General features: G+C 45.2%; 1 protein-coding gene across 1 annotated transcript in view; it reads right to left on the bottom strand.

The window, feature by feature from the left end:
* IFT80 (intraflagellar transport 80) overlaps window positions 1–25,570 on the bottom strand; it is a 455,321-nt gene that overhangs the window by 342,682 nt on the left and 87,069 nt on the right. The window contains exon 5 of the mRNA XM_085634720.1: window positions 14,063–14,131. Coding sequence (XP_085490846.1) covers window positions 14,063–14,131 — 69 coding nt within the window. The remainder of the gene's footprint in view (window positions 1–14,062; window positions 14,132–25,570) is intronic.

Below are 25,570 nucleotides of genomic sequence, written 5' to 3'. Positions count from 1 at the left end.
CAAGGGGTTCTCAGTCGAATGACGCAGAATAATTCAAGTAGGGAGTTCTAAGAAAGATCCAACGTAAGAAAAATAACGGTAGTTATAGTTTTATAATGCAAGAGTTGTCCGGTGATACATTTGACTAGGGTCAGGCAAAAAGGAGATTTGAAGAGAAGCATTAGGGACAGTGGACATTGTTTGTAAAAAGTGACACGTTACAGTAGACATAACTGACTGTAAACGTTTAAAAAAAAAATGTTTATTATTTTGCATTTAAACAAACCACCACAATCCGAAAAGGTACAATAGCAGAAATGCAATACAGGAATATTAAAATTTAATGACAGAGCCATAGCAAAATTGCACACGTTATTATGCATCCTGTAGGGGGTAACAATGGGGTCAATGTACCTGCATCTTGGTCACAGGTTCTTGCAACTGCCTAGGTCCACACCCGCCCATGACCACCACAGTCGTTCATCTGAACATTCAACCTCATTCAGGAGCCAACCATCTATCAGACCATTCTACTCTAAACAGTTTATGGCCTGGTCCGCGGGCCAGGGCTATTCCTTGCACATCAGAGGAGGAAGAAGAGGTCCCAGACAGCTGTTTCTAATCCACAATCCGCCCATCTAGGCCCAATCTATGGCAGGCCACTATAACAGCAGCTGTGATTGTGTTCCTAATTGTTTTCTTATGTATTAACGAGCAGTCGTATTGTCCGTTCTTATTAAGGTCTGTTGATGCGTAATCAGCAGTAAGAACGCCTTCAGTGCAAATCTAACTCCTCTGAGCTCTAGGAGATGTTTATGTGAAGGTTATCCTCTTGGGAAGGCCCACAGACTATTAATTTCTGAGAACTAGTAAGTGACCACCCCAACAATTCAATGAGATGCCCTTCATTTGTTAAAATTGCAATTACATTATGTATATGTCCTGAACGTAGCATATAATGTTTTTGCCTTCCTACCATTTTAAGGGTTCTTGATTTCTGTCTTGTTGTCCCACTGACCTTGAAACCTGCTTCCATTGCAAATCAAATGGTTCATGTAGAGGTTTCATTTTTAATTAGCATTAGGGTACTAAAGGCTTGCAGGAAGACATCATTCCTATTAATACTTTGTACTTGCATACGGTTATCAAAGATTGCTTCAGGATGTCTTGGGTTAGATTCATCAGATGCTGCTCCCTTTGCTGTGAAAGATGAGCCTTTGGAGGGCCAGCATGTATGCTTGCCCCTAGAAACAGGATGTGTTGAGATTAAGTAGGCATTGACCCCTTCTTTTTTAGAGAGAGACCCAAAGGTTTTAGAAGTTGTAGTTTTATGCTGACATCTGCTTATGTTTGTTGTTATGAAGGGAACTTGATCATTCAGTTATCCAAATACAAAAAAATTCTCACCTCCTGTCTTCTAGATGTATAGCCATTAGTGCTAGGCACTAAGCAAAAACTCACGGTGCACTTTGGTCCGATGGAAGGTCCTTAAATTGATAGTGGTGTCCCTCCTCCATAAAATGAAGATATTTTCGATGTCAAAGGCATTTTTTGCAGTTTAAAATATGCATCTTCCAGGTATTTTGATGCTAGGGGGTCTGAACCATTGTCCATCAGAACATTTTTTGAAGGTCTGTTTTTTTAAATAAATTTACTCAATGCGCTTAGATCAAAAATGGGACCATTTCTCTTGCAGATCAGGAAAAATCTGAAGCAAAAGCTATGATGCCTTTGGACTTCCTGGACTGACTTTAAGGTGGCCTCAAGGTGGCTTCAAGAGAAGCTTGATGAATTCCAGTCATAGAAACTTCAAATATAATTTATGTTCTTTTCTTGGAAGCTTTGGCAGCAGCTTTGTTAGAAATTGTGTACCCATCAGCATCAGCTACTCCAGAATAGCGGAGAAGCGTTGTCCCGTCTGCTGCGACCGCAGCAGGCAAACACACATAAATAAAATGGCATAATAATGCCATTTTATTTTGCCACCGGCTCTTGCTGTGTACATCGCGAGTGTGAGGCAGGGGGCGAGGCTGAATCCTGCTACTGCAGGATTACTGTTGCCCCTTTCAGTGAGCATGTCGGATTGGCCGGCTGGTTACCAATGGCCAGCCCAAAATGCGCACTGTAGACCCAGCAATCCCCCAGATGTGAAGCAGCCAGGGGATTGCTGGCACAGGCCCCCAGCCCCAAAATGAGCACTGGGATAGCATGCTCCCACCAATTCACGCTGATGAGAGCAGCTTCCGGATTGGTTGGATTCACGTTCCACTGATCAGGAAGGAAGTCCTTCCATTCCTGTTTGTGGAATCCCGGGGAGAAGAAGTGTGGCATATATATGGTGAGTTTGGCGCTATCACACCCCACTATATATATTTTTAAATCGTAGCCACCACTGGTACCAATACTGTAGTATGTGACACACAGCGGGCTCGTATAATTTTCTGCCAGACTGGTAATAAGCACACAAGACATTGCAAGCCCCTCCAATACCCCCCCAGACATGGAAGATAAGGGCAGTGGGCTTCCTGAGAAGACATGTTCATCAGGGCTTGTTCTGTCCCCTGTTGATGGGTAGACCCTTGCCCTTCCTTTGCTGTCTTCCTCCTGATTGACATATACAATACTGGAGGAACAGACTATAACAGAGGGTAGTAACTCAGCCTGTAGGGACAAACACTGCTAATAATCCTGGTTCATAAAAGCCCCTTTGTCCACAAGGAAATCATTTAGAATACTAATTGTCCTCTGCAGGAGACCTGGCGTATCAGTGTCAGTTTTTATAGTTTGCAGAGCTGCTAAGTGTTTCTCAAATTGATGCTACCCATTGAACAGCACCCTGGAATGTTTTTCTTGCCTAAAAGAAGTACTTTGCAGGCAGCCAGTTCTTCTTAAGATGGCACAAGTAACCATCTGGCAAAAACCAGCATTGTACACACTGGAGATGCATTTCTAAGCAGATGAAGTGTCTTCGCCATCTTAATAAGGGACCGCAACTGGTCTTGATATTGCTCTGGCGGTTTACCTTGAATGGGACAATATCATGCCACAGATGATGATCGTACCGGCTCAACATGGCTGTGGCGTTCGCTATTCTACCTGAAGTCAATGCAGACAATTCTCTTGCTCATTTTATTCATTTATTGTTGCAATCTGTAGGGATCAGGCAGGGTGCTGACGGAGCCATTATATTCTTTACACTGCGGCAGAGATTGCCTAATCAATTTTTTATCTGATTTAACATGTAGGCTAATGCAGAATTTGCAGCCTTTTTCTATTTTCCTAGTTGAGAAACTAATACTGTTCCTATGGCTGGATTTCTCATGAAGGCCAAATCTTCCTCCCAAAGGTAGTCTAAAGTAGGAATTGATCGAATTGATCTTCATGACGGACTTTAAAATCAAACAATAATTAATTTGTCTTTGCAGTGGCAATAGGAAGGTTGAACAATTTGATGCATTAACAACTAGGCAATGGAAATGATGGATATAATCTGGAAAATAATTGTTGGGTGCTGGCTCTGGGCAGGGGTCTTCAAATAGACCATCTCTGTCCTATTCATGGTCATGCTGGTCAACATAATGCATGTCATCTATTTGATGTTGACTAGGATCATCACCATCCACATCAGAGGTGTATCTTGTACTTCATCTGTCTGCGGGGTGGTGTGGATATATTAGATGGAGGAGCTTTCCTTGGATGAGAAGGCAAAATCGGATGGAGGTGCTCACATGGTGGAATAGATGTAACTGGCGGTAACCTGTCTGAAAGCTCCTCATCAGTTGTCTCACTGAGTCCACAAAATCCATGAGCACCTATACCATATTTATCTGGGGGTAAAGCGAAGTTTCCCTGTAAGGTTGGGGTCTATTATACTTCTGGGGATCCTGACAATTCAGGTCTTCTTCTTTAGAATCTCCTGGAACATAGTGGATATCCAATTCTTTTTAACCTTCTGCTTGCGATGCTACATCAGTGACAACAGTCATAACCAGAGTAGATTTGGTCACTTCATTCACTGATTGTCCTCTTCATTATAGCAAGAAGAGGAGTCGTCTATGAGCTAAGTACTATGCTCTACCATGCTTTTTTATTGGCAACGATATGGATAGCAATGGTACCAGTGACAAAGGAGGTCTCTGAGGCAGAGACAGAATTAAAATGGTAGCCACTGCTGCCAGTGACACTGCACTTGATTATCTGGTCATCGGCGGAAAAGAGATGGGCTTTTTTGTCAATAATATTGTTGCCGTCAATGGAACATGCTTTATCGACTGAGTGTTTATCGACGAAAGGGGCTTCTTTGACGGAGCTGTCAACGAGATGGACTTCACCATCAACAGACTTTGTCAAGGGTTGATAGGATCTGCTTTGCCATCAGTGGTATGGTATTAGTTGACAAAGTTAGTTTTGTCATTGATGGCGTCGTTTTTATCAACGGAGTAGACTTCATCACAATTAGATGATCTTCATTGACAGTATTGATTTCGTTGGTGGTGGTGTGTCTGTTTAAGGAGAGCTCGTTTTTGGAGTAGTCTTTGACAATGAATTTCGAAAGGTTGCTTACCCATGTCTGTCCACATCAGGGTCATCGACGATGGCAACTTTGTCTTCTGTATTGAAGAACAAGAGGCTAAACTAGAAAATAGTTTAGCTTTGGGTCTCTCAATCTCAGCACCACCAGATCCAGAAGCCTGTGCTGTCAAGACAGACGTACAGGACCTTTTATTGGGGGCCATCTGCAAAAGAGCCTATATCCAGGTTGTTTGAATCAGCCAATTCCATTGTATGCATCTTCACCTTTGTTGGTGTATGTGAAGTCACACTCTTAATTCAAACACACTCTGGGAAACTCAGTATTTAAGGCTTTGAGAAGGTGACCCCTCCTGTTGTTTAGAGTTTTAGAACTAGGTCTGCCAAAGGTTGAACAATGTTTGAGGACATGTGGGGGTTTTCTGTAAAAATCTTTCTCTTCTCACACATGGCTCATGGCCTAAATAAAGATCATGAAGACTTGGCCATATTAACTAAAAGATCCATCCTTAAAAAATAAATCAAGGGATTAACTCCCAGACACAAACAAGTGCTGTAAATGCCTACCTTCTGAGGCCTCTGGTGAACGAAGAAGACCAGGAAAGAACAAAACTCTTACGTCTGTGATGAGGCAAACAGTACTCAGAGGATCATATCTCCTGAAAATGAGCAGAAGAATATCTGACACTTGGTATTTCGAAATTAATGTTGGAAGTCAGACCCCTTCACCTCAAAGGTCAGAATTCAAGTCACAAAATAAGGTGGATGAGCTACCTGTAGTGTATGGAGTTTTTCCAATTTTACTTGCTGTATTGAATACTGCTGCGTTAACATCGAGAACAGAGAATTCCCAGCCTGATGTTGGAGAACAATTCAAGCATGTGATTAAATGAAAGATCCAACGGGGTCGAAAGTTGGCTCTAGGTTGTTTCACTGTCCAGAAGGCTTAGTTAAAATATTTTTAGACATAATAGCAATGTCCTGTCAGGTACTATGATCCTACCACTCGGCAAAGTCACCGAAGATCCTTCTATGATCATGGCTCCAACATGAGAACTAGTTTGGAACCTGTGCCACACTCTAGTGCTCACAGACAACCTTCCCTAATCCTATTTGGAAATGAGGCCCATTCCAGATTCCGTTCTGCAATGTTGCTCTTATGTACTATTGCATTCTGGCACTTGTATAACTTCACTGAGGCTGAGAGCTAACAGATCTATAGAAAACCCTAGCATATTTTGAGCCTGACCTAGGAGCCTCTATAACAGATGTTGCATTGCATTCTTTCCTGACCAATTCCAAAATAAGATGCTTTTCACATTCTGTTCAAAAGATTAGTTTTTTCCATGTGTTGTTTCTTGCTCTTCTTAACCAATCATTCAGGCAGAGAGGTGGAGTAGGTACATTAGGTGCTTTCACCTACCCTGTGCTGTAGCGAGCACACGCCTATTTGTTGAAATTAGGTTAACCCTATTTATGTGTGAGCTGGACAGAGGTATCAAAGAGTGGCTTCTTTAAGCACAATGTTTTCTACTTACAATGCTTTTAACATGATTGCTTAGGATGGAAGTTTCCATCTTGTGCTCCTTTCATCCATATTGAGAAACGCCTTGATAATCTGAAGAATCCTGAATGATCATTCCTGTTATTCCTTTTACTTTCTTCCATGTGACTGGAATGTGCAATATTCTCCCTCATCTGTGAGCTTTATTGCCTCACAGTGTAACTTGTTTCACACTTGTTTTCTGTGACTGAAATATGCATTATCATGCTTTATATGTGAGCTCCTTTGCCTCACAGTCACACTGTTTCTGGCCATTCCTCTGCCTTTCCTTTTTGTCCTGAAGATTGCATCTCTAAATTGCTCTTGCAAGGCTCCTACAGCCACATATCTGCTATGTTGGCAGTTCCCTCTTATCTTCCTTCAGGTAGTCTCCTTTTCCTAGAAACCTGTTCTGAATGCCAGTGCTACCTTCCATCTACCAGGAAGGCATTAGTTGTCTCATGCCTATTTTGTACATTTAGTTAGGGTGTCTGTGGGCCAACAGGGGTACAGCCTGCTCCTTCAGTTCCTATTGATGTCCCCTATATCAACAGGGCAATAGCAGCCCCAATTTATTTTTGGGTACAATCTGCTCTTCATGCCTGTACTGCTGTTCATGATTTCTGGAGCGAAGCCCTATGCATGAGTACTTGTCTTGATTTTCTCCATGACTTCTCATCATCTCAAGTGGCCTTTGACCTAGGACTAGTGAAGTTCCTTTGCTTAGACCCTACCTCTAATTCTTTCTGAGGCTCTGCATGTTGCTGCTAACCATTTTAATCAAATATTATGGTTATTCTTGCCATACATCCCATTCCATGTTTATGTCTGTGGCAGCTTCGTACCCATTAAGACTGTCAGCATCTGGGCTGATATCCATTCCAATCAGGTAAGCACAAAACCTCAGTTGGTGCAACCAGGTCCATTGAAGTCTTTCCTATTTTAGTGTGAATGTGGACCAAGCCTGATAGACAACACAACTTTGTTAGTCTTGATCGACCTTTACACCAAATAAAAAAGTCTCTGAAAACAATCACAAGCTATAACTTTGTCGTATGGCTATTGCTAAGACCAACATGCTACCATCAGTTCAAATTAACTTCCATCAACTACTAGCAGATCACTTTTATATCAGTACATCCCTTACACTGATCAAACCTTGTTACCCAGTAACCCTACTTGCTTCTTGTATCTCTCCTTACAGCCAGCTACTATCCATTAACTACCAGTTTCAGTAATGAGGCTAGTATGTAAGTCAACAGTGGGTCCCACTAGTAAACGATGGAAGGGGGAATTTCTCAAGTGGGCCACCAGCGAGGGCGCGCTACGGTATCAATGGGCGCACAGACGCAACAATGATAAGGCGCTAGAAGCGGCAGCTGCGTGGGAGGCGTTAGTACAGGCACTACAAGATTATGAGCCAGGTGCTGATGGCGGAGACCGAGCCGGGGATGAGGGGATAGCCCCGGAACAAGCTGGGTACATCACATAACTCAACACATAGATATTCCTTGGACTGTAAGATACAAGAGGTCAGAGACGGCCACCTGAGTTGTTGGTGAGGACTGTGGGAGGGGGAGGGAATTTATAATTTTCATAGTGTTTAAGGGTAGGGGGTTTTGTTACGAAGGTTTTTGGTTTGTGTGATGCATAGCTCTGGAAGGATTTCCATGGCCTTGCATTAGGTATTGTATGATTGGCGGGGGGCTTGTGATCAATCCTCAGGGTGTATACTGGAAAATTTTGTAAGGATTTATATGTGGTTGTACAAAAAAACAATAAACTATGTATTTAAAAAAAAAAATGAGGCTAGTATGTAACTTGTATTTTTACAATGCTAATCACCACCTCCTAAACCAATGGCCACTGTCTTTACTCCCTTACACGTATCTCCAATGAGAACAGGAGACAACTAAGAAAGGAACTATTTTGTGTACTTAGCTTTCCTTCCTAGTTTTGAGTGGTGTCACAAACACCACTTTCTCCATAGTTTGCTTATGAACGACATTCCTATCCAGAGACCTTCCAACATACTTTAAACAACACATTCAAGCCATCTACATTCTAATACCACTGTAAGTGCTATATCACAAATTATATACCTGTCTACTATCTAAGGTTGAGCAGTTCCGGGGTGCTTGGCATTGTACGAGACTGCATGGGAGTGAAATTAAAGGGATTTTCTGACCAAGGATCCACTTTAACGGTGTGATCAGAAATGGCAATCTCAACCGTAAAGGCTTTGAAGAGGACACGACCTTGGCGGTGGCTTCCCTTTTTTTACCACATTTACACCACCTGCATTCTTTAAGTGTTCTCCTGATTCTGCCAGAGATGATACATAAAATGTATTAAAAGAATTCCCTCTTTTGTTAAGCTTATCTTTTTTACACAGATCTTTCTGAATTATCACACATTCCTCCATTTTTCGATCCTAGTAACATCTGGGCCTCACTTTTACTGCTGCTCTAAGTTCTTCAGTATCGATGATGACCCTTTACTAACCATGGGTTGAAAAGTCCATCAATGTTAGGGCAATTGGATTCTGCAGATTAAATCAATTAATGCTTTGATACGGATAGCCTGTGGAAAAAATAATTAACTTTGTTGTTGATTGCTTCTATTTTGTTACATCCTTATGATCCTTATTCTCTACGCTGTGTTATCACTGGAGCACTGAGAACTATTGTGACAAATTAAATGTTGTGCACTGAGCACTATTGTTGCAAATTACATTTTGTACACTTTGGCTGACACTATAGCTCTTCTCCATTAACTGGAAAACAGTATAATCAACTGCGAAGTTGTGTTTACTGATTGCCTACATTTCAACCGATTTCATAATAATGCAATCAAATGTTTTTATTTTAAGACATTTAATAATTGTATAACCCTCTGAATCCACTAAGAAACGTTGTTCAGTATATTTAAAATTGCCCTTGGTTCTGTGTGGTTAAAAGGCCAGCTCCTGCATCTTATAAGCTCTGTAGAGGCGGTCATTTGGCACACATAGCCTGAACCTGCATATGCTCCACTGGGACTGCCATGTGACGAGCAAGTTGAGCGGACAATGACTGACAGAGAATGATAGCTGCAGAAAGAGGATGTATAGGTGCCACAATGGATTCCAGCCCTCAGAAGAACTGACGGCACAAGAACATTTCCTAAAGGAAAAGTTTAGGTGGAGGCACAACCCAATTTAAACCTGCAGCAGCCCATAAAGCAAAAAGCCTAAACCTAGACTCTAATTTCAGCACAATTCTTTGGGGCTTTTGATAAAAATCTCCCTTGATGTCATATTCAATTGTCAAAGCCCCTGCTGGCTTTTTGGTGAACATGGTTATATGTGGTTTCTTCAACTCCCCCACATGAGCACAAATTCCAGAGTTTCCTTACCAGTGCTTCTTTGCTAATGATGGATATAACAGGAGTAACTTGTGTGTCCCCAACAGGATCAAGCTTGAACCCCTGCATTTTACAGCCTAAGTGAAACAAATGCAACCCCTTTATTTTCAACTGCAAAGGAAAATTGAGTAACACACACATAAAATCCATACTGCTACTTAACCCACCACACTTGCTCCATCAACAAATTCAAGCTCATTAATCTCAGCTCTGTTTTATGACAGTCAAAAACTTACCGGACTTCATAACCAACAATTGCCTGGATGTACTGTTTATTACTGAAACCTCAATCCTCACACTCTGTCTTTCACAGTTCACCTAATCAACAGGCTCCCAAGCAATGACTTGACTAACAAACTCTCAGACATTTTCTACAGTATCACTATCTTTACCATCAACATAACATTTGCCGGGAACTTCAGTCTCCGCGTGATTTCTTCCATCAAAGCCATAAAAGAAATACAGCACCTCACTTCCCTAGAACTCACCTCCCGCATGACATCACCAGCCTACATCAACATTAACACTCCGTACCTCATCCTCTACTTTCTATCCATAGTCCCATGCCACGAATCATCTCTTCTTATATAGAACAATAACCATATCAACAATTACACCACAATACCATAGAGACAAGCGCTCAATGGGCAATTGCAGTCACCAAAGATCAAGACAAGTTAATCATGGTGAAATATTAAGTATTTGGGGTTTGAAAATCATATTCCTAAAAAATTAGACATTTCAAATTAATCAATTCGGTAACCGGGTGTATATTGAAGATGAAACGTACAAAATTAATTCAAAGACACTGGTAGTCGTCGTCTCCTACTATAAATCAGTTAGACTCATGGCTGGTGATGTGAAAGTATACATCTGCTAAAGAAAGTCACTGCAACATCCTAATGACTATGGGCAGAAAGAGCTTCTTCGGTTCTCTCAGAGTTTGGTATGAACAACTATATTAAGGCTAAGAATGAGACTGAGACTTCATTTCATCTTGGTAGCAATGAAATTCCATAAGAAAACGGGTATATTAAACCCTTCAAATGTTAATCTCAGAGATCTGGAGGGATGTGAAAAGGGCAACTGAGAACACTCCCTCTAATGGAGAGTCCCAAAGTCTCTCCATATAGACTTGTGTAGGAAGCTGGCTCTGTATATACTATGCCAAAGTAAGATATAGTGTGTACAGAGTCCAGTCGATCCCCAGAGGTATAGCAAAGGCTAAAGTATATAATACTTTACTCTCTTTTGTGGTGGTGTGGTTCAGCAGTCAGGCTTATCATAAGGTAGTATTAAGCATTTGTTGTAAACACTCAGGCAAGAAATGATGTCACACACTCAAAGGCTGAATCCAGACCAATAGTTTGTTCAAAAAGTTATTACTTTGCTATTTTCATTACTATAACCAATATTTACTCAGTAGCAGGTAAGTGATACTTTCAATACAATTATACTTTTCAAGATACAGTGTGTACTGGTTTTGTAGGAGAATACAAATTACTTTGCAGTCAAGACAATGGGTTGTAAGCTCTTCAGAATACTTGTAATTACGTAAGATTACTTTTTAGTTACTTTTCAGTTACTTTTCTACTTTTGCACAAAACAAACTAATCACACAGTTTGGCCATTGTAGTACATTAGTAAGCAGATTAACTCATGTGAAGACTCTAAGTTACTTTTGTTGCAGCACAAGGAAAGATCAACACTAAGAAACAATTTCTGAGAAAAACCCACCATGCAATCCTATGGAGGAAAGAGCAGTGTTACGTTTACAGGCAACTGTTTTGGTGACTGGGTTTTGGATGGTAGAATAAAGGTTCAGTTTAGCACTTGAGGTGCAGCACCAGTGGCACTAAGGCGGACGGGTACAGAGTAAAAGGGTGCCAAGTTTAGCCAATAGGGCTACGGGGAACCTCGGTTGAGAGCTGCTCACAGGCAGGCCACTTGGTCTTGGGAGGCAAGCTCCTGGGGTTAAGGTGATGGCAAAGGGGGTCCCAGGTCAGCACCAAAACTATACCACCAGCGGCGCAGGTGCGGCCGGATGCAGGGTGCTTATGCGGTGTCGAGAGCCAAATGTATTCCTATGGAGATTGTCGGTCGAGGAAAAAGACTGCAGGCCGGAGCCAGAAGACTTGAAAAAGGGAACCAATGACTGGAGGATGAAGTTGGAGAGCTGCTGGGCACCAGGACACAATCAGTCGTGCACCTCACAACTCAGGGTCTGTGGGTGCAGGGGTGTCTTTTCGTGTCAGGTTCTTCTCACTGGTTCTGGTCGTGGTCAGGGGGCCTGCAGGAGGAGGCTGCAGGCGTCAAGGAGAAGGTTGGAGGAGGTCGCCCAACACAGGGTGCTTACCCCACGTGGGGTAATGGGCACCATCCCCAACCCTGATTGGAGGGTACATGCCATCTGCAAGATGGCTGGCACTGAAGTTTGGGCTTCACCTCAACTTCCCCACCTGAGGGGTGGGATAGGCAGGGGTGGGCACAGCTTCTGGGCTCCCTTATTTTTACCGCCTGTCTTCCTGCTGAAAAAGGGGGTGAGACGGGAAGGTGGCATACACCAGATAGCAGGATGGGCTTGGGGTCACGCTGCAAAGGTGGCAAGGCCTTTGAAGCTCCCCTGCCACAGATAGCTCTTCCTGACCCGGGGTAGGTGTGAATACCTCCGTCCAGGAAAGGCTTTGTTTATGGGCCCAGGTAGTGAAGGCTCCCACCCCAGGGGTCCAGAAACTTGTCTCGTGGTGGCAGGCTGGTGTTCACCTGTCAGAACCCCACCAGTGGTTGGTCGGGTTCAGGGGTCCCCTCCATAAGGGACCCATGAGTGTAGGGAATAACAAATGGGACACTGGAATTAGTGCTGATTTATTATTCTGAGATGTTTGATACCAAACATCCCAGGATTCAGTAAAGCCATTATGGTGCTGGGAAACCCTTAATGACCAGTTTCCAGACCATATACCCATATATGGCTTTGCTGGGCACTTATAATAGCAAAGAATGGCCTTAGATATTATAGGGACCAGTCTGCTCAGGTAGATAGGTCCTCACATGAGGTATAGGGCACCCTGCCTTAAGGGTGACTTACCTAGGCCTCATGCAGTGCTGGGCAGGCATGGCACACAGGGATGTATGCCATGCTGACTCTTTACTTTTAGCTGCACCACAACACGTAGACTGCAATGGCAATGGTGCACGTTTCTGGTGAGAGGTCTCCGAGGGTGGCATAATACATGCTGCAGCCCTCAGAGGCCTTTCCCTGGCCACCATGTCCTTGGTACCATAGGTACCCTTTACAAGGGGCTTACAGGTAGGCCAGAGTTGTGCTAATTGTGGAAGCAATGGTACAGTTTAGAGAAAAACACAGGCCCTGGGTACCTGATTGTCAGGTACCATGGGCACACTCAGTCAAAGTGCATCAGATATCTGCCAAAAAGTGGGGGGTGGTGGTTACTGCAACAGAAACCAACTTTCCTACAACTTCACTGATAGAGACTCTTTCTGCTCTACAAGAAACATGTTCTTGACAAGAGATGATCTGCGCTCTCTTTACTGGGGTAAGAAAACATCCAATGATAAAAGCAGATGTTGGCTATGCCTCTCACCTGTAATGATTCTTCCTGAAAGAATGTAAAATACAGTGGCTCTGTTAGGTTAAGAGGTCTAATCAGGACTTGAACATCATTGCATTACTTAGAAAGAAAAATGATTGCGTTTTGGAGGAGGCACCTGGATGGCACAGAGCAACTTTGTTCATTTCATGAAGGATCTCAAAATCTGTCCATCTTGTGCCACATGTAGAAGCTATATATGGCCAGAATAGCATTTGCCTGTCACATAGTTTGCCTTTCAATATGACATATCGTCTTGCCTTGCTCCTCCAAGTTGAAGGTATCACTGTCTAGAGCATGGCAGGCTGCCATCACCAAAACAAACTGCGCTGATTGGTTTACTACCAGCATGAAATAAGCACTTGTGTGGGTCAGCATTTTCATCAGAATCTCAACCTAAAGGAGACTGTTACTTTTTCCAGATACGCATTCTTTGCATCAAAACCAAAGGCTAATATTTAGGGGATGGGCGAAAAGCCACATCTGAATCTTTCGCAATAACTACTGCTAACTATGAGTACAAAGTGACTTTCTGTAGGCTTTGTTATTTTATGGATCCACGGCTGCTACACAGAAGCACCGTAGACTTGAAAGCATGGTGCTTATGGAAGCTTAGCTCAAAGCATTACATACACAGTTTGTTGCAGGCTGCATCTCATGATGGGGCGACCATTATCCAATACATTGTGCTGAACTTTGATGGCCATCACTCAGTTGACTACTTTCCCATTTACATATGGAGATTTTCATCATCAGGCTGGGCATCTATCAATATTCACATCAACCACTAGTCTCCTGCGCATGTGCAAGGCTGTTCATGTTATGGCCATTAAATAAAAAGCATCAAAACACAACAGAGTTGCAATTTGCAGTAAGTATGCTTCGACTTCCTGACTTAGCCCTTGTTCTCCATTCTGTGCTTGTTCTTTACTACATTCCTTTCTGCTAGTCTAAATACAACATTCAATGAGATGATTAATGATGAACAACATACCTTGTTGAGCTAATGTTGATCTCAGCATCCCACTTTTAGACCAGATTTTTATTTGACCATCTTCACCAACTGTTAACAAATAGTGAAAATGGTATACATTTTAGAATTCAGAATATCACGAAACATGTTACTGACCTTGATAGTCTCATGACTATACAGTGCATTTACAATTGCAACAGAAAATAGCCAATGCGCCATATTACAGAAATACAAAAGTAATCTTCAAGGCACGATTCTACAAGTGTGTATGTACTTGGTATTTGTACAGAACGAACCCAGCAACAAAAGCAGTAGAACACTGAATTCTAAGGATTCTAAGAATCACAAAAGGAGAAACTAACATTAATGAAAGTTGACATTTAGGAAGGAACTTCAACTTGTAATTAATCATAATAATTCAACAGTTCCTAAACATTTATTAGGAACAAATTGAAATCGGGGGTGGCACAAATCAGAATGGGATCATGGGTGAGATAACAATGTAGTAAAATCATCCAAAGAGAGATGCAGTTACTCTCATTTGTCTATCCCACACAGTGTATCAACACAGGTTATCAATTTACGATTCTTCATCGCCATAACTAATATTTGCAGAGCCACAGTGAACAGCAAAAGGGTTATCAAAAAATGGGGGGAATTAGAGGTTTTAAGGTTAGGTTCACCCTCCAACAGTACATATATCATAAACAACCTGAATTAATCAGGTAAAAGAACCTAACCTGAAAGAGAGAAAGGTGTCAGAAATCTATTGGATTCTGAAGTCCACCAACCAGAGAGAAAGAAAAAGATTTTTTCTTTCTCTCTGGTTAGTGGACTTCAGAATCCAATAGATTTCTGACACCTTTCTCTCTTTCAGGTTAGGTTCTTTTACCTGATTAATTCAGGTTGTTTATGATATAACAGCAAAAGGGTAACAGAATCTTCTTTCCAGATCATTCGCATGTGACAACACTTCCCGGTCCTTGTCAGTCCTTAATGTATAATCTGTAAACAGTAGTTTTAAACTATGTTTTTATTTGAGAATGTTTGCATTGAGAATTGGTTTAATATATGCAGCTCGTCAGTGAATTATTATAGCCTTAGAGCCTGCTGTATCAGGCTCTACCAGCCATTAAAGACCTGCTCCAGTGTAAAAGGTCCGTGCTGAAGGCGAGGGCTTTTAACAAGGGTCGGCTGGCCTTTAATGGCCTGTACTGCCCGCTACACAGGGCTCTAAAGCTATTAGAACATTCTGCCCCTAGAGGGCAGAATGTTCTAAAACCAACAACAGCTGTAAACGACAACATTGGAATGTTGATACTCCAGGCTTCTACCGGCCATTAGAAGCCCGGAACACTCCATTGTCTTCAATTCAGCAGTCAACATTCCAATGTTCTAATACTAAATGGTAAAAGTATCGGAAAAATAGTGGCTCAATATGGAAAGAGCCTTGGCTGGGAACCCCTTGTGGGGCACCCCCGGCTTCATAAAGAATGCCTTTACCAGAAAGTGGACATATTCAAGATAACTATAATCCCACTTTAAATATGGGATAAAGTAGTGACTAAGGAAGGTCTAACCAAGCATCAATCACCTAACACATTCATACCCTTAAACATGCATTTCTCACCAGCAATGGAGGGCAACAAATCTGAGAAATGAAAATTGGGAGAAAGCCACTCACTCCGAGATATGATCACAAATGAACATATTAAGTCCTTTATGGAATGTAAGAAAACCTTCAGGGTCCCATAGCAAGACAGATTTCAATATGCTCAACTCAGGCACTGGGTCCTGCAGCACGGAAATAGAGTAGAAGCCACAGGACAACTCACCCCCCTGGAAAAATACCTGCTCATATTCGAATAACCATGGCTCTCACTACAACAATCTACACCATTCAATGTTAGGGACCACATCAATTGGAAATACCAAGCACAACAGGAACGAGAATTAAGCAAACAGATTCCCGGGGCAAATTGGAGAAAGAGATGGAGAACACTATCTAAATGTTCACACACTGATCTACGCACGCGCTATTCATATCTCTATTTATAATTTGTATACATTCATTTGTCAAAACTCATAATCAATTGACATAGTATCTTGAGCTCTTTAAATAAATATAGTCGTTTTTTGATGTTCTTGTATTCTAAGGATTTTGCCCCAAATCCTTGAAATTAAAGAGTACAAGAACATCAAAAAACGACTATATTTATTTCAAGAGCTCAAGATTATGTGTTTTGACAAATGAATGTATACTAATTATAAATAGAGATATGAATAGCGTGTGCGTAGATCAGTGTGTAGATTAAAAGTGTGGTCCTTTTGGGTCCACCTAGAGGGCTTAGGGTGCTTTCCCTCATCTACTGCATGGCTTGAAAAAGACTAGTGCCCAATTACACTTACTCAAGAGGCGCCAACATCCCACAGTAAACAAGCATCCCACTTGTAGGTTTCACTATCTAAATGTTCCAGGAGCCTATAACAGAGGAAATATGAATGCAAGGTTAGGATGAAATGGTACCTCACACCCCAAAGTTTACAGAAAATGTATCCGGAAGCTGCAAATAAGTACTGGAGGTGTGGACAGGGAAACAGTTTGATGTTACACATATGTGCGTACATTCAGGTATATAGGAAAGAAACACTAAGTCACATTGGTAGTATCACTGGTACAATGATCAACCAGAAAGCTGCATTGTTCCCCTGAACACTGGGTCAGTAACCCAATATGGTGATCAGATAGCTATATTTTGCCACCTGCTGGGAGCAGACATTAGATTAACAGCCTCCAACTGGAAAAAGAAGGAAACCCCATCCGTAGCCCAGTGAATGTACTACCTATGGCAGGTCAGAGACCTTTAAAAAAAATCAGCATGCTATTTAACATACTACTGAGATCCTCAAGAAACAATGGAACACGCCAATTGTCCACTTCCCATCACTTGCTCAATTAAGAGACTTCCCACACTCCTATGTATCATTCGGAGGGCGGTTATACGGCAATGTATACCAACATGATATTGTTCCACTCACCTACTGTCGTCTATTATTAAGCTTCTGGAAATGATCTGTTGTTTATATTCAGGTTCTTTTATTGTCTTTTCACAAAATCAATAAAATTGATATTAAAAAAAAAGAGACATCCCACCAAAGTTAAGAGCCTTATGACTTCTTGTTTTGAGGGAAATTAAATATCAAGGTAACTCCACTACTATCGTAAACCAGGACTGAAGCGGTAAGTCAGGCCTGTGTGGACAAGGGAAGTGTGGGGAGTGAGGGCTTGGAGGGAGAGGGGAGGGAATTAAGATGAGGAGTTGGGGGATTTTAAGACTAGAGTGATCAATGGAACAGCCAAGCCGGCTATGTTCAGTTGTTGGGAAGGTTTACAGTGATATGAATACTCAAAGTATCAAGGATTATGTTGATCTTGAAGTGTTTGCTACCAAGTTCTAGCCTGTGAAGGCACTACATTGTATTTTATTGAGTGTGTCTAGTCTACACTTTGGCTCACTTGATGATGAACAGCGAAAGTCACAAACACTTTAGCCTTCTTGAAATGAAATAATTTGCCAACACTGACAAAAGCACAAACAAATGTTCCATCCTGATGATGAATAGATATCCAAACAAATTACCGTTTTATCCTTATCTAGGCTTGCCGTATCACTCTTGCGCTACATCCCTTTTCCTGCCCTGGGAGGACTGCTTACAAATCATTGTTTTTTTGTGGGTAAGGCGAATTAGTTCAACAGAAATGAGCCTAGATTACAATAATCAGATTACTATAAATTGTTAATGAAACTCTAAAGCCTTAATAAAAATGTGTCCTCCCTATATAAAAGCTAAAAGGCATCTATTTCAGATCAGTTTTCGTTATCAAAAATAGATTATTGGCCTTTATATGAAATTAATTAGCTGAAAATCGAGTTCTCCATCTTAGGATGGTTTTATTTAGTCACATGCTTGAATTAGTCCCCGTCTTCAAGCTGGGAGTCCCAAGTAACTTTAAATAGCAGTAAACAGTATTAAAATGGACATAGGCCTCAACAACAGTGTTTATTTAGTAGCACATGCTCAATGGAAACAACTCGAGCTTCAGCCAGTGAGGTAGACGTGCTGATGTCCACTACTCCCCGTACTGGCCACCACAGCTCATTTCATAACAGAAGTATTAAGGCTACATATCATAGCAGTGCCACCCTGACCAGGGAGGAGGGAGGGTAGGAGGTGAATACATGAATGCTGGAGAACTGGAGTTACTGGAAAGGAACTCATTTCTTCCCCAGCATTGGATCTTTTATATATTCACTGCACTTTAATCAGAATAGCAAGCAGTACGTAACATTTGAATAGAGTGGGAAGCAGCTTCATCCTATTGAAACTGGTTGTGTAGAACAGCTTGTCCCACTGCCGAGTCCGCTATTACATTTACACCCAGGCAGTAATGCCTGGTTAAGGCATACCCTCTTTTTCCACATGGCTGCACAGCAAATGCACTATAAAAATATTTCAGCATAGAGTGCAGCTGTTGATGCCATGCTTCTGGGGGAGTGAGCCCTCACTCAGCCCTAGAGCAGATGCTTTTCCTTGTTGTGACAAAAGGTCATGTAGGCAGACAGACAACGTGTGATGCCTTGTTTGGACAAAGTCTGGCTTCTTCCTGGAAGGTGGAATAAGGCAAATAACTTCCCTGAAGAACATATGTCCTCTGTTTTGTCCATGTCAAATCGGATTCTCCTGCGGACATCCAACAAGAAAGAATGATAGCAGGATGACAGGTTAATTTAGGTGAAAATCTGTATGGACTTTGGTATGAATCATGGACTGGTACATTTTATGTAATTACTTTGTTTTGGTAAATTTAAGATATGACCTTTTTTGGCTAACTCTAGCAAGTACTGTAGCACCTGATGGGACCACATGGAGATTGGATAAAGGCCCTTTATCCAATGAACCATGTATATAGTCTTTGCCACATAGTTATGGATGATGTACATGTCTGCACTAAGAGGTCTCCCCAGTCTGAAGGGATATTCAGATGGCAACACTCTATGTGGTCAGGAATCATGCAGCACTGGATGATTACTCAACTGGACTGGTGGGTATACAGACCGTCTCAATAGGTCTCTGTACCAAAACTGACGAAGCCATACTGAGGCAATCAGATTCAAGAAACAATGATCTGCCATTGTCTTGAGGATAAGAGGGAAAGGTGTAAACAAAGACTCTTAACCATATATTTGAGGGGCGTGGCCTGAGGCGTCAAGATGGCGGACGCACTCTAAGAGTGCTCCGAACCCCTCCGTCATCCGCCTGGCATCCGCCAGTTACCAGCTGCTCACCTCTTATGCGTACCCGCTGAGCTTCCCAACACCGCGGACGGAGTGATGGTATCGCTGCTACAGGCCCCCCCTGTAACGCGCTCACCTCGGGTGGTGCCCCTGTGCCTGCTGGCCCGTGGGGGGCCGTGGACCTGCCTGGCCTCTCTATCATCGGGCTCCAATCACCCATCACTGAACGCTCTAGTCTGGTCGAGGCGACTGGCCTTTGTGGGCATCTGGTCTAGCTTGTGTCTTTGGAGGCTGCCTGCCGGTGTGTGGGGCTGGGTTCGGCCATCATAATCGGGTGGCAGGCGGTGTGGTGGTGGCACCATCCCGGCCCCCCCTCCTTCTTGCTGTCTCCCTCGCCTTCTGGTGCCACAGTTTCCTAGGAGGTGCCTCTCCGTGTTTGCTGGCGGTGGGGTGTGTTGGCCCTCATGCGTCTCCGGCCCGGCGATCTCCGTCCTGGGTCGGAGTCGTTCCTGCCCGTTGGTGTCTCCACGCCCTTCCGGCTGTCCCGGGCTGCGGCTCTGGGCAGGCTCGGGCCTACCAGGGGGCAGCCGGACCTGAGTATCGGCGGTCTGGGTGCCGGTCTCCTCCTACTGCTAAACTTCCGGCTGTACCTCATCTCCTGGCCTGCACCGACGACTTTCTTCACTGGTGAAGATGGGTAGAGTCCGTAACACGCAGGCAGCTGCCCCGCCAACCCAAACCACGATGGACCGGTATACTACCAGCGACTGGGACCCTGGAGAGGGTATTGCGGCACCCCCCACTTCTGCTGGGGGTGCCCTGGACCCATTCTGCAGGCCATTGTAGCCTCCCAGGCCTCAGTCGAAAGCAAGATTGGTGAGGTACGGGTTGACGTGGCCCTCATTCGTCAGGATCTCCGCAACGCCACGGCCCGGATTACGGAAGCTGAGTCGTGTATTTCCACAGCGGAGGACGACATAACCCAGCTTAAGACCCAGTTGGCTCCGCTTCAGAATCGGACTTCAGAGCTCCACTGCCGGGCTGAGGATGCCGAAAACAGATCACGGAGGAACAACCTGCGCCTGGTCGGATTTCCTGAGGGGGCCGAACAGGGCCGGGCATATACATTCATGGAAACCTGGGTGCGATCCTGGAGGCCCAAGGAGCTCCTCTCCCCTTGGTTTGCGGTTGGGCGCGCCCACTGCTCGCTGGCTCCTCGTCCCCCGCCCGGGGCCCCGCCGCGGCCCATCATCATGAGGATCTTCAATTTTCCAGACCGGGACGCTATCCTTAAGGCGGCGAGGTTGCAGGGGCCACTGATCTTTCAAAATAACAAAATTATGGTGTTTCCCGACTATACCAGGAAGGTGCAGGCCCAACGGCGCACCTATGACGATGTTAAACAGAAACTTCGTGGCTTGGGTCTCCGGTATGGTCTCCTCTTCCTGGCCCGCCTCTGGGTCGTGTTCCAGGACAAGACCTTCTTCTTCGATACCCCCTAAGAGGCCTGGACCTGGCTCACGGAGGAGCGCCCTCTTCAGGCGTGTCCGGCCTTTCCTCCTGGTGGCGGTGGCCCATGGCACTCCCAACCATATCTTCCTAAACCTCAGAGACGCCGCAATCGCTCCCGCAAGAAGAACGGCCGGCAGGGAGGGGCCTCGCTATCCCCGGTGGCGAGGTCTCAGACGCCCCCCCTCCTACACCTCTTCGGAGCCATGATCCTCTTAGCCTGCCTGGTTCGTTGGGGGGTTCAGGCCCAATTCCGATCCCATCTGCAACGCTGCGGCCCTCCCTGTCTGACTCTAACCTATCCCGGAGCCCCGTGCTTCACGGATCTGCCGACGATGATGCTGACTGACTCCTGCAGCCCAGCTGAGTGGGGTCCAAGTCTGTTCCCAATCGTTCTTTGCAGCTGGTAACCCTGATGTATCCATATGTATGGAGTGGTCCACTTTCGCCAAGACACTGCTTGACTTGCTGGTTTGTTGGGTACCCTGAGTAACTTGTGCTCGCTTCTTGGGGCCCTCACTGATATGCTCACGTCCTGCTAAGCTTTTTAACTTAATATCTTGAGTTTCATATTGTTGTTTTAGGTGCTGTTTCAGGGCGACAGATGCTTCATGTTTGGAAGTGTAGGGTGGGGGGAGTTGGGGGCGAGGGAGGGTGGGTAGACCGTTGTCTCCCGCAGGTTTATTGTTTTTGGCTGCTCACGAGCCGCCGATGTTGTTTGTTTTTCTTGGTAGCTTACTAAGCATACACGCCACCAACATTGACGCAAGCTTTGGCAGACCACGCGGACCTCACTCTCAGGCCCCGCATATAATGGGGGGGGAGGGGGAGGGGTCGTGGGGGGAGAGACATGTTGTTGCTTGCATGTTTATTGTTTTTGGCCGCCTACGGCCCGCCATCCCTGGTCCCCCATGGCGCCTGCCCGAGTACCCGGAAGTCCGGTGGGGACATGGGCCTCGCCCGGCCGTATGGTTTTTCCCCCCCATGCTCCATCCTGGGATCGTCCACTCCAGTGGAGCCCGGTCACCCTCCGCAAGGCCCTCTACTCGCACTGTCCAACCTAATGATGTCCGTCCTGTTAGACCCCTCCACATCCTGTTCTGGAACGTCAATGGCCTCTTAGACCGCATTAAGCGCATTGCTGTCCTCCGTAGCGCCCACCGTCAAGGCCCTGATATCCTATTCCTGCAAGAGACGCACCTGATGGGCACCCACTGTACCTTCCTCGCCCGCTATGGGTTTGATAGGGTTTGGCATTCCGGCTTCTCGCGGGACTCCAGTGGGGGTGGCCATACTGACCCGCAAAGGTCTTCCCTTTTCCTTGACAAGGGCTGAGATGGATACACAAGGACGCTACGTGGCCCTGTCCGGCAAGATCGAGGGGCATCTTATTAATCTCCTGAGTGTATATATTCCTCCCGCCACGCTGCCATCCACCCTCCGACACCTTACGAGCGTTTTTTTCTCTTTCCCGCCTGGGTTGGCGGTTGTCGGGGGCGATTTTAACGCTGTCATGCATCCACCGCGCGACACATCCAGTGCTCCCTCTGCGTCCAGTCTATCCTCCGCTAAGCGACTCTCTGATTGGTCCTCTGCCCTGGGTCTCTGCTACGTTTGGAGGGTGTGGAATCCTCGCCGGGACCAGTACACCCACACCGCAGCAGCCCATCGCACCCACGTATTGATTTGTTCTTGGTGCCGGCCACCGACTGCCAATTGGTGTCGGGGGCGGATATTCTACCGCGCGGCATCTCGGATCATTCCCCGGTCTCCCTTCGTCTCGGGACTCAACCTGGGGGCGTCCGTACGACCTGGCGTATGAACGCTTGGTTCTTGCAGGACGGGGACTTCGTCGAAGCCCTCGAACAGGAGCTGCGGCAATACTTCTGGATTAACACAGGCTCGGACGCCTCGCCGGCCACGTTGTGGGAGGCTGGCAAGGCGATGATGCGGGGAGTGGCTAGAGGCTTGGTACATTCACGTCGCGCGGCTCAGGCCGCCCACCTAGTGCAGCTGGAGGCCCGTGCTGCACTGATGGAGGCGGCCCACGCCACTGCTGATACTCCTGACTCCTCCCGGCAACTTGCTTTAATATGCGAGGAAATTAGTCAGGTTTCCTTGGACTCTGCCAAAATGCTTTGGCGTTCATCGGTGGCACGCGTGTATGGCTGGGGTGATAAAAACGGCAAATTGCTCCATAACTTAATTTCGTACCCCAAGGCGGACACTGATTCTTTCCCAGGGTAGTTGGCATCTTATCTAGCAGGAGGAAATCTTCTCATTAAGGATTTGCTCACACACTACATGCAGTAGAAATCTGTGCTAGGGGAGTAGGAGAGCTCAGAACGTATAGGCTGAAGTTCAGGATTGACTTATCAAACGCAGGGCTGCAGGTGCAGTGTTGGGCTGCATCGTGGTGGTCCTGTGCCCTTTAGGAAGTTGAGTCAGCTGCAATACCATGGAGACTGTGATTTGTTAACAACCTGAGCTTTCAAACCTGGACAAAACCAAGTGAGCTATCAGCAAACCCGTACGAGTGGGTCATTAGTATTGTAGCTAGAGATCCTTACAGCTACAGTCATCATCTGCCATCATCATACCTTTGGTTTGGGTGGAGGCGGCGGCTTCAGCAAGACCAGGGGGAGGAGGTAAATTGACTATTGGTGCAGTGTTGCTGTGCTGCTACATTGCCCAAAAGTATATTGTTAATCTTGGCATCACTATGGGGTGCTTACTGTAAGCAGTTTCACAAGCCCACATTTGCTGCCTCATCGAATCCCTCAAGCTGGGGTGGGACTCGGTCCCCCAGAATGCACAGAGGCTGTGATGAGGGGTCTTCGCAGCTGCAAGCAGTTGGCTTTGGCAGCTTCATCAACGCCGTCAAGCTGGGATGGGATTTGCACCCCCCCCCCTTAAATTACATCTCGATGAGCTGCCATGGACATTAAGGCTGCTACTAGCTCCCCTTTTACTCCAACTCGTAGGAACATTCACATTAAACAAGGGCCGACGAGTGTTGGCATTTAATATATGCTATGAAGGGAAGAAATGCCTCTTTGGTCAAAAGGGCGGGGGGAATACAGGCTCCTGTTCAACCCCCTCCATTAAAAAACATCTCTCCTCAGTGATGGGGGCAATGTCTACAGAATTAAATCTGGTTAAGGACCTGATCCTACATCCTTGTTTGAGATGCATGGGGATGCCTCAGAGACAGCCTTAAATCCTATTACATCTACAATACCTATCAACACTACTGAGAGCACCGCCTGTCACGTAAATCTCCTGATAAACTTGCTAAGAGGCCGAGCAAGTGCAAATTAAAGAACTCATGTGCAGTACATATTGACACAAATGGAATAACTATGGATCCCCAAAGTCCATTTTCTCCCAAACAATTTCCACGACTAAAAAGGAAAAGGGGTGAAGGGAAAAATCAGGCCCGCCCTTGGAAAAGATGCAAAAACAACAATTGATGAACAGAATGCAGAACAATGTCCTACATTCACCCCAGTACAGAGATATGGGCCTAAATCCAGCGTTTTTTTGCTCACCATGCCATTCCAGTTTGAACCGAGACATATGCAAATCAGTCTTGACCCTGCGCCCAATGGGAACAGTCCAGCCCGAACTGCCAGGCCAGGTCCTCCCTGGACTGGAAACAAGCATCCTAGGACCGGTTTCGGGCTTTCAGCCTTCATCAGCCAGTTTAGCCTTACTCCAGTGGCATGGAGAGCACGGGACCCATGTCTGGGCATACCCGTCCCACTCGGGGTGAGAAATGCAAAAACAATTGATGAAGAGAATGCAGAACAATGTCCTACATTCACCCCAGTACAGAGATATGGGCCTCAATCCAGCGTTTTTTTTGCTCACCGTGCCATTCCAGTTTGAACCGAGACATATGCAGATCAGTCTTGACCCTGCGCCCAATGGGAACAGTCCAGCCCGAACTGCCAGGCCAGGTCCTCCCTGGACTGGAAACAAGCATCCTAGGACCGGTTTCGGGCTTTCAGCCTTCATCAGCCAGGTTAGCCTTACTCCAGTGGCATGGAGAGCACGGGACCCATGTCTGGGCATACCCGTCCCACTCGGGGTGAGAAATGCAAAAACAATTGATGAACAGAATGCAGAACAATGTCCTACATTCACCCCAGTACAGAGATCTGGGCCTAAATCCATCGTTTTTTTGCTCACCATGCCATTCCAGTTTGGACCGAGACATATGCAAATCAGTCTTGACCCTGCGCCCAATGGGAACAGTCCAGCCCGAACTGCCAGGCCAGGTCCTCCCTGACGTGGGTCCCTTGCTCACTTTGCCACTGGATTCAAGCTAGCCTGGCTGATGATGGCTGATTAGCCAGAAACCAGTCCCAGGATGCTTGTTTCCGGTCCAGGGAAGACATGGTTTGGCAGTTCGGGCTGGACTGTTCCCATGAGGCACAGGGTCAGACTGATTTGCATATGTCCATGTCTGAACTGGGGTGGCGGAGTGAGCTAAAGAATGATGATGGATTAAACCCAGATCAGTTGACTGGGGGTGAGTGCTTGCAATGTTCAACACTCCGTCCATCATCCCCTTTGGTTTTGCGTGCTTGTAAAAGAGACCATCTCTCCAACACTTAGTTATATCTTCAGATTGAGCAAACAGAGCCTCGCCAAACTGTTCCCAATCTGCCATTAGTATTATGGAGTCCTTTTAACCTCTTTTCGAGATGAAATGATG

The sequence above is a fragment of the Triturus cristatus genome, chromosome 11 (genome assembly GCF_964204655.1).
Source record: "Triturus cristatus chromosome 11, aTriCri1.1, whole genome shotgun sequence".
NCBI classification, from domain to species: Eukaryota; Metazoa; Chordata; class Amphibia; order Caudata; family Salamandridae; genus Triturus; species Triturus cristatus.
This window is presented reverse-complemented; position numbering and strand designations above follow the sequence as displayed.